Source organism: Abramis brama, assembly GCF_963993115.1.
Source record: "Abramis brama genome assembly, chromosome: 16".
NCBI lineage: Eukaryota > Metazoa > Chordata > Actinopteri > Cypriniformes > Leuciscidae > Abramis > Abramis brama.
In genome coordinates, this window is record NC_139978.1 from 5696867 (window position 1) to 5710247 (window position 13381).

The following is a 13381-nucleotide window of genomic DNA, read 5'->3' on the forward strand; positions in this document are numbered from 1 at the left end:
TTATAATAGCAACAATATGAATTCAAATTACCTATAGGTTTTAACGATGAACGTCTGAAATGTACATAATTCATGGAATTATTGAATAATAACTTAATTAATTACAATAAGCATTACGTTTAAGAATAGAAGAGAAAAAAAAAATCTTACCTTGCCTAACCTTTTGTATTTATTAATATATACGTATATTCAGACATTTGATTGAGAAACAGCGCATTGAAATCTGAGTTACGGCACGCCATTGGCTGTTTTCAGCCGCGCGTGCACGCACTCTCGTCCAATGGGAGCGCTCGACACTGACTTCAGTGACTCTCCTCCGAGCAGAAGATCATCATGCTTGCAGCGGGTAAGCGAAAGCGCTCCATCAAAACAACATCTGTGCAAAACACAATACACAACTTTACAGCTGAACTCACTGCTTAAATATCCTGCATTCCTGAAGCATTAGGAACATGGTGCGTTAAATAGAAATGCAGTAGCCTTGTAATGTTAGCTGTTCTTTTGCTGTTAGCATTGTTAGCATGTTGTTATTGAATGGGGTTTATAAACAGAGACAGCGCTATGCTATCAATTACCCAACCATTGAATGCGACAGCAACGGCTTTTTCATGTTTACGAAGCTTGTGAAGGATTTGCTTAAGGTTCTTCCGTTTGTTTATCAAGATAACAGTGAAATCTCAGGGGAAAGATGCTCCCTCAAGAACAAAGTGCGTTTGTTTGAGTGTTATTGAGAGTTTAGCATGTACTGTCTGGGGAAATGGAAACATTGGTCCGTTTGGACAGAGTCGTATCTTCTTGTCCCGTTATTAAAAACACCCTGTACTAAAGGCATGAAGTGAATTATGAAAATGCAGTGTAAGACAAGGCAGATTGTATTTATGCTGAGTTTACAGAGTTGTAGATACTATTTGCATGGAGTGTAAATGGCAACAAATAGAATCTTGTTTATGTTGCAAATAGGTGTTGCAAATAGGTGCACTTACAGTTACACAAAATCTGTAAATGTAATCATATGCTATTTGTACTGTGCACATTTTCTGAAATTCCATCCACAATCTTATACGAGTGTTATACAGATTTTCTCCACACCATCAGCATCTGTACTTGTTGATGCCACACTGGATCTTATGCTTTTACTGAAAAATGTCATACCCTTTTCTGAATTGGGTACAAGGGACAGTGAAGAAGAACATCATTAAATGTGTCGAGATGTGATGATATTACAACTTATGCTATTACACGTCAGTATTTGTTTATTTAGTAGCGTGTAATATAATAATTTGTTACGTTACTTTATTTGTGAAAAAAGTGAGACATTATATAAACCAACACTGATGCAACTAATTTATTAATTCATTTTTTAGTAGCCGGGTAATAATATGGGGTCCTGATCCACTTTTAAATTCATAATTGTTTTTTTTTTTATAATGTTGCACCACAACAGATGCTGATGATCAGAGTGAATGATCCTTAGTAAATAAGAAACATGGTAAGTCACTCTATATGTTTTATGCTTGTATTATATTGATTTAAACTACCACATATGACCATTTGACCTGCTTTTGTCATGCAATAACTCACTCACTCACTCACTGAAACTCACTCACTGACACTCACTCACTCACTGACACTGACTCACTCACTCACTCACTCACTCACTCACTGACACTCACTGACAATGACACACTCACTGATACTCACTGACACTGACACTCACTGATACTCACTGACACTGACACTCACTGATACTCACTGACACTCACTCACACACTGACACTCACTGACACTGACACTCACTCACTGATACTCACTCACGCACTGACACTCACTCACTCACTCACTGACACTCACTCACTCACTGACACTCACTCACTGATACACACTGACACTCACTGATACTCACTGACACTGACACTCACTGGTACTCACTGACACTCACTCACACACTGACACTCACTGACACTGACACTCACTCACTGATACTCACTCACGCACTGACACTCACTCACTCACTGACACTCACTCACTGAAACTCACTCACTGACACTCACTGACAGACACTCACTCACTCACTCACTGACACTCACTCACTCACTGACACTCACTGACACTCACTCACTCACTGACACTGACTCCCTCACTCACTGACACTGACTCACTCACTCACTCACTGACACTCACTCACTCACTGACACTGACTCACTCACTCACTCACTGACACTCACCGACACTCACTGACACTCACCGACACTCACTCACTCACCGACACTCACTCACTCACTGACAGACACTCACTCACTGACACTCACTCACTGACACTCACTCACTCACTCACTCACTGACACTCACTCACTCACTCACTGACACTCACTCACTCACTCACTCACTCACTGACACTCACTCACTCACTGACACTCACTCACTCACTGACACTCACTCACTCACTCACTGACACTCACTCACTCACTCACCGACACTCACTCACTCACCGACACTCACTCACTCACCGACACTCACTCACTCACTCACTCACTCACTCACTCACTCACCGACACTCACTCACTCACTCACTCACTCACTGACACTCACTCACTCACTCACTCACTCACACTGACACTCACTCACTCACTGACACTGACACTCACTCACTCACTCACTGACACTCACTCACTCACTGACACTGACTCACTCACTCACTCACTCACTCACTGACACTCACTGACAATGACACACTCACTGATACTCACTGACACTGACACTCACTCACCGATACTCACTGACACTCACTCACACACTGACACTCACTGACACTGACACTCACTCACTGATACTCACTGACACTCACTCACGCACTGACACTCACTCACTCACTCACTCACTGACACTCACTGACAATGACTCACTCACTGACACTCACTGGTACTCACTGACACTGACACTCACTGATACTCACTGACACTCACTCACACACTGACACTCACTCACTGACACTCACTCACTGACACTCACTCACTCACTCACTGACACTCACTCACTCACTCACTGACACTCACTGACACTCACTCACTCACTGACACTGACTCACTCACTCACTCACTGACACTGACTCACTCACTCACTGACTGACACTGACTCACTCACTCACTGACTGACACTGACTCACTCACTCACTCACTGACACTGACTCACTCACTCACTGACACTGACTCACTCACTCACTCACTCACTCACTCACTGACACTCACTCACTCACTCACTGACACTCACTCACTCACTGACACTGACTCACTCACTCACTCACTGACACTCACTCACTGACACTCACTGACACTCACTCACTCACTGACACTCACTCACTCACTGACACTCACTCACTCACTGACACTCACTCACTCACTGACTCACTCACTCACTCACTCACTGACACTCACTCACTGACACTCACTCGCTGACACTCACTCACTGACACTCTCACTCACTCACTCACTGACTCACTCACTCACTCACTCACTGACACTCACTCACTCACTCACTGACACTCACTCACTCACTCACTCACTGACACTCACTCACTGACACTGACTCACTCACTCACTCACTGACACTCACTCACTGACACTGACTCACTCACTCACTCACTGACACTGACTGACTCACTCACTCACTCACTGACTCACTCACTGACTCACTGACACTCACTCACTGACACTCACTCACTGACACTCACTCACTCACTCACTCACTCACTGACACTCACTCACTCACTCACTCACTGACACTCACTCACTGACACTGACTCACTCACTCACTCACTGACACTAACTCACTGACACTGACTCACTCACTCACTCACTGACACTCACTCACTCACTGACACTCACTCACTGACTCACTCACTCACGGACACTCACTCACTCACTCACTCACGGACACTCACTCACTCACGGACACTCACTCACTCACTCACTCACTCACTCACTCACTCACTCACTCACTCACTCACTCACTGACACTCACTGACACACACTGACACTCACTCACTCACTGACACTGACACTCACTCACTCACTGACACTCACTGACACTGACACTCACTCACTGACACTGACTCACTCACTGACACTCACTCACTGACACTCACTCACTCACTGTCAATCACTCACTGACACTCACTCAGTGTCACTCACTCACTGTCAATCACTCACTGACACTCACTCACTGACACTCACTCACTCACTGACACTCACTCACTCACTGACACTGACACTCACTGACACTCACTCACTCACTGACACTGACACTCACTCACTTACTGACACTCACTGACACTGACACTCACTCACTGACACTGACTCACTCACTGACACTCTCACTGACACTCACTCACTCACACACTGTCAATCACTCACTGACACTCACTCACTCACTCACTGTCAATCACTCACTGACACTCACTCAGTGTCAATCACTCTCTGTCAATCACTCACTGACACTCACTCAGTGTCACTCACTCACTCACTGACACTCACTCACTCACTGACACTCACTCACTGTCACTCACTCACTCACTCACTCACTCACTCACTGACACTGACACTGACTCACTCACTCACTCACTCACTCAGTGTGTCTTCTGTCGATCACAGATCCGGATTGCTGCTCTGAATGCGGCGTCTCAGGCTGCGGATGAGTATGAAGACTCATTCAGAAGCACTAAGCCAAGTCAAACAAAGGAAGCTCAGGTGAGTCAGATGCTTTCAAAGGATCATTCTAAGTGACTTAACTTTCTCTGGACTATTTTGTGCTGTGTTAAACCTGTAAAGCCTGACATATGAAATAATAGTCAAAATGGAAGTTTGTTTCCATCATAACAAAAGACTGTCTTTAGACAAAATGTTTTTTTTTTGTCGTTGTTGATTATCAGAATTGATACATCAGGCTTTTATGGCTCAAATTGTCTGGTATAGTGAGACTATGGAGCTCAAACTCCCCTGAATTTTATTCAGAGAAAAATGCAATTTGGTGCAGATGCTGATATTTATATGGCCAAAAATGAAGATGAAATTCTGATGCTTGATTGTAAATCAATGAGATCTTTATAACAGACTACTGACATAAAACGCGTATAAATATCAGTCATCACTCTATATCTGCCAATAATATGTCTCAGTAAGCTGATATTTAAATGCTTAGTTTTATGATCAAAGCTCTGTATTTTAAAACGTATAGTGCAATGCAATACAATGAAGTTTGAGATTTGAGACTCACATTTGAACATAATCTAGTAAACCTAAGTTGCTTCAGTCCAGTAAGTGTTCATCTTAAAATATTACTAACAATATAAAAGTAATTGCTACATTTACTTTATAAAAATCAGTAAAGATTTCACAGCAAAAAGACACATGAACCACGAACTGAAGGTGTACGTTTGTAAAATAATTCTAAACGGTCTTTTACTTGATAAAACAGTCTAAACTATCATTCAGACGACAGAAGGCATGTGGTAGATTGTGTGTGACAGGTTTTTCAGCAAAGTTTTGATCATCATTTAGAGACTGTAGAAATGTAGTATCACATATGAAACTGCAGGCTTTATAGGATTGAGAAAAAATAAGATAGTTGAATCCAGGATAACCATTTCCCTTCTCATTTGTATTGCAGGAGGCGGAAGCGTTTGCCCTGTATCATAAAGCTCTGGATCTGCAGAAACATGACAAGATTGACGAGTCTGCCAAAGCCTACCATGATCTCCTCAAGACCCCACTGCTCAAGGAGGTACAGCAGACTCCTTATCACACCGTACCATGAGATCCAGAGTCTCTTTTCATTTGTGCTTTATTTGGACACCAGTGTTTTTATATTTTGCAAAGGCAGTTTTGTGACCAAATTTTGGTGACTGCTTCTTTTCTTGCACCAGGCCGTGGCGTCTGAAGATGAGAAAGTAGGACTGAAGCATCCTGGGCTGATGTTGAAGTACTCCACCTATAAAAACCTGGCCAGTCTCGCTGTGCTCAGAGATGATCTCGACACCGCCATGGACTTCTATGTAAAAGTAAATACATATTGGAACAAATCCTTAAGTTTAGGGTGCATAATTCATCCCTCATGCATATTTAGCAGTTTTCTAGAACTACACTGCCGTTCTGAAGTTTGAGGTTAGTACAATTACAGTTTTTGAAAGAATTACTTTTATTCGGCAAGGACTATTGTGAGTAAAGACTTTAAATTGTTGCAAAAGATTGTTATTTTAAATAAATGCCATAAAAATATGAATCAATAGAACTGTCTTCAACTTTGATAATATTAAGAAATGTTTCTCGAGCATCACATCAGCATATTAGAATGATTTCTGAAGGATCATGTGACACTGAAGACTGGAGTAATAATAATGCTGAACATATAGCTTTGATCACAGGAATAAATTACATTTGATAATATATTCAAATAGATTTTGCAATAATATTTCACAACATTGCTGTAATTACTGCATTTTGGTCAAATAAATGTTGCTTTGGTGAGCAGAAGAGACTGATTTCAGAAACATTGAAATCTTAGAAAATTTGATGTTCACATGGTATTAACTCCTCCAGTGTAGCAGAAAGATCCACTGAACGGGCAGTTTGGAGTCACAGTTCATGTCTGTTTGTCTTGCAGGCTGTCATGCTGGACTCCACAGATGTGAATATGTGGTTTAAAATGGGAAGGTTGGCCTTGAGGAAGGTCAGCATGCCTTTGGCCCGTCATGCCTTTGAGGTGGGCTTACGCTGTAACCCGGACCACTGGCCCTGCCTGGACAGTCTCATCACGGTCCTCTACTCTCTCAGTGACTACAGCTGTGAGTCCAGAAACCACTGCACAACATTCACATACGCTATTCCCATCATCATTGTTCAAACTTTTTTGAGGTTTGCCAAAACTGTTTTGATTTTAGAACCCCATATCTTCTAGAATCAAATCACAGCTATTGCAGTCACCAGCTTTAATTCTTTTTTTTACACATCATGGCCATATTCCAGGTAGGGCTTTGACTTTTGCCCCAAAATCATATTCGAAGTTCGTTTGTTTATTAATATTAATATTCGAATATATTCTAATATTTATTAATAATATTTTGACCATTAAAGGGTTAGTTCACCCAAAAATGAAAATTCTGTCAGTAATTACTCACCCTCATGTTGTTCCAACCCCGTAAGAATTTCGTTCATCTTCGGAACACAAATGAAGATATTTTTGATTAAATCTGAGAGCTGGATCACTCCTCCATAGGCTTCTAAAGACGTTATAACTTGCTGGCCTAGAAAATGTATTAAAGACATCGTTAATATAGTATAAAAAGTAGGGCTGTGAAACGATTAATCGCGATTAATCGCATCCAAAATAAAAGTTTGTGTTCACATAATATATGTGTGTGTACTGTGCATAATTATTTTGTATATATAAATACACACACATGCATGTATATATTTAAGATTTTTTTTTTATACATAAAATATTTATATTTATATATAATACAAATTATATATACAGTATATTTAAGCAAATATTTCTTAAATATATACATGCATGTGTGTGTATTTATATATACAAAATAATTATGCACAGTACACACTCATATATTATGTGAACACAAACTTTTATTTTGGATGCGATTAATCACGATTAATCATTTCACAGCCCTAATAAAAAGTGATTCCAGTGGCTCAATCTTAAGTTTATAAAACTTCAAGTCTTTTCACGTAGTGTTTAAGCGTAGCGCGTCTGTGTTGCACGTCACCACGTAGGCTCACTATTGGGCGATGCTGGTCATGTGTGTGATACGTGGTGACGTGCAACACAGACGCGCTACGCTTAAACACTACGTGAAAAGACTCGAGGCCCAGAGAGAAGGAAATGAAAAGTGGAATAAAGTTGTTATTTTTGTTTGTTTTTGCGCACAAAAAGTATTCTCGTCGCTTTATAAACTTAAGATTGAGCCACTGTAGTCACTTGGACTATATTAACGATGTCTTTAATACATTTTCTGGGCCAGCAAGTTATAGTGTCTTAGAAGCCTATGGAGGAGTGATCCAGCTCTCAGATTTAATCAAAAATATCTTAATTTGTGTTCCGAAGATGAGCGAAGGTCTTACGGGGTTGGGACAACATGAGGATGAGTAATTACTGACAGAATTTTCATTTTTGGGTGAACTAACCCTTTAAATGCCTTAAATGTTTTTTGCTAGTTTCAGCCTGACACAGTTATCATTTTCACGTCTTGCGCCACGTAGTTCAAATAGCAAATGCATTTGCGCCCATCTGTGCGCTCATGTGCTGCTGGTCTGAAAACGAGGTGTGTGTTCTGGCGCATTGTTGGAGCGTTGCTATTTTGAGGAACAGAAATAGACTGAGCCATTGACCAACTGAAACCTGGTCTAAAGTCAATGGCGCAGTATCTTTTTTTATTATTTAAAGAGCGCGTTAGTAATGTGAGCCTATAGGCGGGTCCACAACACGCGTACACTCTGCTTATCACACACACACACTCTCTGCTTATTACACGCACAGGGACACAAACATGCCAAACATGCAGCAGCACACAAACATGCCAAATATTAAAAATAAAAGGATTAAAATGTAAAAGATTATTATTGTGTACATAAAGATATGGTGGAATCCGTCTTGTCCCGTAGATGGTCTTTAACCTCAACCTCACACACACACACACACACGAGCAGATCCATTTGCGCTCTGGAGACACGTTCAGTTTTTCCACTTGCAAATTCCGTCATGTAAATAGCGAATCTGCCATGGTGCGAGCGCAACTGGCTTTTAAAGGGAATGGGAGATGAGACACTGATTGGTTTATTGCATGTTACACCCAAAACACACCCATTACTCATTAAGAGAATAGAGACAACCCTTTTAGACCATGTGCCGGACGTACCGACCATTTTTCCCGTCGTTAAACTAGCAAAAGTGGATTCGGACACGCCCTAAGTGAACTTGCCGTGCACTTTAGACCATGTGCTTAAATCGTTAAAATAGGTCCATTAAGCATTTGCCTATTTAGATCCAAAAAGCGAGGTTAGGGTTACGCCGGTTTCACACTGCACGCATTAGCAGAGCGTAAGCAGCGCAGGAGCAGTGCATATGGTGAGCAGGAGCAGGACACGAGCGTTTTGCTTTCACACTAGCAGCGTTTGTCACGCGTGGTGTATAGACAGAGTAGGCTACTCTATAATCAGGGTAAGTTGGCATTGCTTTATTTCGTTTTCAAATACATTTAAGAGAAAAGACTTGTCAAGAAGCTTATTTTATTAATCATTTCATTTATATAACTTTTGGTTCGTCTTTGTTTTTATTGTTCGGGCAACAAGTTTGTTTTTGGACATTTGTTTTCTTTTTAAATTGATGTTGGTCATTTGATTGACTGTTTAAAACACAATATATCATCAATGCGCTTTTTGGGTAAAACTGCGGTGTATTTTGGCCATGATCAATGTATTGTCACTTTAATTCAGCGTAAGCGGCGCAGCAAAAAATAGACCAGGCGCCGAAACGATCGCGGCACTGCTGCTCCTGCTCTGCTCCTGCTACGCGCTGCCGCGCCGCCTCTGCGTGCGGTGTGAATGCACTCATTGAATAACATGGACGCCGAAAAAAATACGCGCTGCTCACGCGCCGCTGACGCTTGCGGTGTGAAACCGGCGTTAGGGTTTGGCCGGGCAGTGTGTATTGCAGTAACACAAAATATCGCAATGTTGTTTTTTCCCACAATATTGTGTAACCCTAATTTATGTAATGGGGAAAAAACACTTCTAAAGCCAAGGCCACTGAACAAGTAGGCAGTCTACGGTTGTGAATGCTGTTTCATGTTGTCTAAACCTTGTTTTCCTGCCTCAGTAGCTGACGTTCTTGTCTGTTTGTCCCGCAGGTTGTTTGTACTACATCTGTAAGGCTCTGGAGAAGGACACAGGCTACAGTAAGGGCCGAGTGCTCAAAGAGAAGATCTTTGAAGAGCAGCCCTGCCTCAGACGAGACTCTATGAAGATGTTCTCCAAGCTGTATGCACCTTTTGCTAATTATGTGGCATCCAACATTTGTCCTGTGGAAGAATAAGCTTGTTTGAGTTTGTATGTGTGTGTGTTTTGGCTGCAGTGATGTGTCAGTGCAGTATGTGGATATAGATGAGGATGAAGCTCACAGCATTGTGGAGGAAGCGCTGGAACTGAGACGACAGAGACAGGCTAAATTCACACGGCACCCGGTGGCTGACCTGCAACTGGTTCAGCCCATCAAATACTTCACGTGAGTCCATGCCACGATTAATCCACAGACTGCTGCTTCACCCTACAGTTTGTTTTTAAGGAATATCATGGGTTAATTGAATCACTTTTTTATCATAATACACAATAAAACTATCCAAACATTAAAATAACATTTTATGTAATTTATTTATGTCTATGGACTTCTTCATTGTGTTCCTCCCTATGAGAACATATTAATGTTTTCAGGGCTTGACATTAACACCCGTCAAATCACCAAATGTGTGTGTATTTCAGCAGTGGCGTGTAACGCAGTCACTCCTACTAGCCAATTTTGGCGGGTTGAATTGCATATGTAATATATACATTTTTCAATTGTAGTCTTTTATAAAGGCATCTGAAATAATAAATTATGTGCATTGTAGTGCTGTCAAAAATATAGATTTTTTTGATACATATTGATACTGAAATATCTGAGACGCTTCTAATACTCATTGTCCGCAGAACAGACACACGATACCAGCTACTCTCTCTCTCTCTCTCATCTCTCCGACAGCGAGTTACACACACACACCTTCCCTCACTCATTCGATTAATTTGCTCCAGATGAATATTGGTGTTACAGGGCTTGAATTTAGGTATTGAGTTGCGCATATATTAATCATTACAGCAGATTTTGTGCTCGAACACCCAAAGTGTGGCACATAACGCTGCCTTTCAGAACTACACTGAGTTCTTTTTCACTGCTTATTGCGCTTAAACAGTCAAATACACACAAAATAATGTCAAAATGCCAGTCTTGGTGAGTATTCACGTAAACTCAGTAAACTCGTAAAGTCAGTTATGTTTTAAACAGTTGAGAAAGATAACGCATGTGTAACAGTATAATGGATCCGTGTGTCAGGTCTTAAAGTGACAGCAACCTAATATTCCTGCTGCTGTATAATATTAAAAATATCTATATGACAGTTTTTCCCATGATATCGATGTCAAAATTGTGGCCAGTGAAAATGCTGAGTGGCTAGAATGAATGATGAAAACAGTTGTGCTGCTTACTCTCTTAAAAAAAAAAGTACTGACCCCAAACTTTTGAACAGTAATTTGTATCGCCCACCACTAGTTACAGCTCAAAATGCATTCTTCAGTTGTTTTGTTTTATGCCTTATTTAAAAATATATATTCTTTTCTTTATTTAAGTCAAAAAGGCCCGCTGACGTACTTAATTATTATTTCTCTGTGTGATGTATTGTTATCCATATAGGTGGAAGAGTGTGGGGGAGAGTTTCTTGGCCATGTACAAACACCAGAACGCTTGCCTGGTCCCACGGCCTGACTTTGGCCGCCGAATTGATTTGTCAATGTACCGTGACCCGGAGTGCCTCCTGCAAATGCCCACCAGCACACCAGTGCCCGCCCCTGCTGCCCCAGACCCTCCTCAGCCTCCCATGATCGTCATTGTACCTCAAGCCCCCCCTGCCCCCCCTCCTGTTCCCAGCAGCCCAATCTCCAGTCAACCCCTGTCCTCCGAACTGCTTGTCCCATCGCAAGCCGAGCCCATCGCTCCTTCAGGAGTACCACAGAGCCAGAGCATTATAGAGGTCAGCACAACCACAGTCACCACTACTGTTGCCAATGGAGCGGAGGATGCTGCTCTCACCACGGTTACTTCTGCGGGTTAGTATGAATGCATTCATGAGACATGAACATATACAGTCAGGGTTTGAAATTAACACCCGCCAACCCAACAAATGCGGGTAAAAAGCAACTGTGGCGGGTAACGCTGTCAGATCACGAGCCAATTTGCCGTTTTACTTATTATGTTTACTCACTTTGCTGGGAAAGTTCATGTAAACCCAGATTTAGTGCAAATACTCAATTCGTGAGTCATCATGATATATTAAATACAGCGTATTGAACAGAATCTGCTCATATCTGGCTTACGGCAACATGCACTTCACTACAGCGTGGCGCTTGTTCATGTGCATTGAAGCAATAATGAAGATTAAAAAGCATCTGGCTAACAGAAAAGACATTGTTATTTTCCAACATCCTACTTTTTTTTTTTTTTACGTTCTTTGTACTAAAACACTTTTTTGGTGATGAGGATGAAAGAGGAAGGGAGGAGATGGCTGGATGACAGGATTTTGTTTGAATGAGAAATTAATTTATGAAATCCAAATTTTATAATATATATGTTGTATAAGCTGTGACGGTTAATCTGGTTCATTTTTCTTTTGGGCTAGTAGAAGTTCTGAATGGCCGGTAACTTAAAAACTTAGTAGCCAAATTGGCCGGTGAGTGAAAAAGTTCATTTCAAACCCTGTATATACAGTCAAACCAAAAATTATTCAGACACCAGATATCATTTGTGATATTTTTTTACTAGTGGGTGCAGGACACTATAGTTCATTTATGTAAATGAGGATAGCAAAATACAGTAAACTGAGACATATTATACCCAATAATTCTTCATACAGTGACTACCAGTAAAAATGTGGGACCAAAAATGATCCAGACACTTTGACCTGAGCATGTTTTGCTGAAGTGTTTTTTCTTTAATTTCTAATGCTCTTTTTACACACAGACTGAACAAAATGAAGCATTGCTTGGTAATTGGTTGACCTAAATTGGTATTATCTATCTGTGTACTTAAAATTAATAGCTGAAAAAAATTTATATTCAACATAATTCATCTGTGAGACAGTCTAACAGAAGGACGGACAAAACCAGTGAAATATCAACTGGGAGTTCTTCTCATATTTTATTACCATTTTCTAAATGTGAGAAATGTTGAAGGTGTCTGAATACATTTTGGTTTGACTGTATATAATGTGAGATACAGAACTGAGATTAACGATGTGAAGATTCCTATCACAAATATATTTCAAAAGTAACGCTGATGATGTTGACCCCACAGCTCTGGACGCTGCCTTGAGTGATAAAGCGAAAAAAGGCACCAAGAGAAAACGTGTGATCGAGGACAACATCGAGACGGCGAAGAGACGCTCTGCACGTGTCCGCAACACCAAATGCAAGAAAGAAGAGAAGATTGACTTCCAAGAGCTTCTGCTCAAATTCCTCCCTTCCAGGTGTTTATTTTACTAATAATTGTTGTTCCTGCTGTGACCGTATCAGGC

General features: G+C 41.1%; 1 protein-coding gene across 3 annotated transcripts in view; it reads left to right on the forward strand.

Annotated features, from left to right (window-relative positions):
* The first annotated feature begins 298 nt into the window (after positions 1-298).
* cabin1 (calcineurin binding protein 1) overlaps positions 299-13381 on the forward strand; it is a 130611-nt gene continuing 117528 nt past the window's right edge. For 2 of the 3 annotated variants that reach the window (XM_084087299.1, XM_084087301.1), the window contains exons 1-10: positions 299-346; positions 1445-1489; positions 4647-4742; positions 5662-5775; positions 5918-6052; positions 6655-6835; positions 9914-10043; positions 10138-10287; positions 11506-11918; positions 13162-13333. In XM_084087299.1, the coding sequence (XP_083943425.1) occupies positions 1487-1489; positions 4647-4742; positions 5662-5775; positions 5918-6052; positions 6655-6835; positions 9914-10043; positions 10138-10287; positions 11506-11918; positions 13162-13333 (1394 nt within the window). In that variant the 5' untranslated portion in view covers positions 299-346; positions 1445-1486. Of the gene's footprint in view, positions 456-1444; positions 1490-4646; positions 4743-5661; positions 5776-5917; positions 6053-6654; positions 6836-9913; positions 10044-10137; positions 10288-11505; positions 11919-13161; positions 13334-13381 lie in introns of all 3 variants that reach the window. The other variant, XM_084087300.1, reaches the window with a different exon arrangement.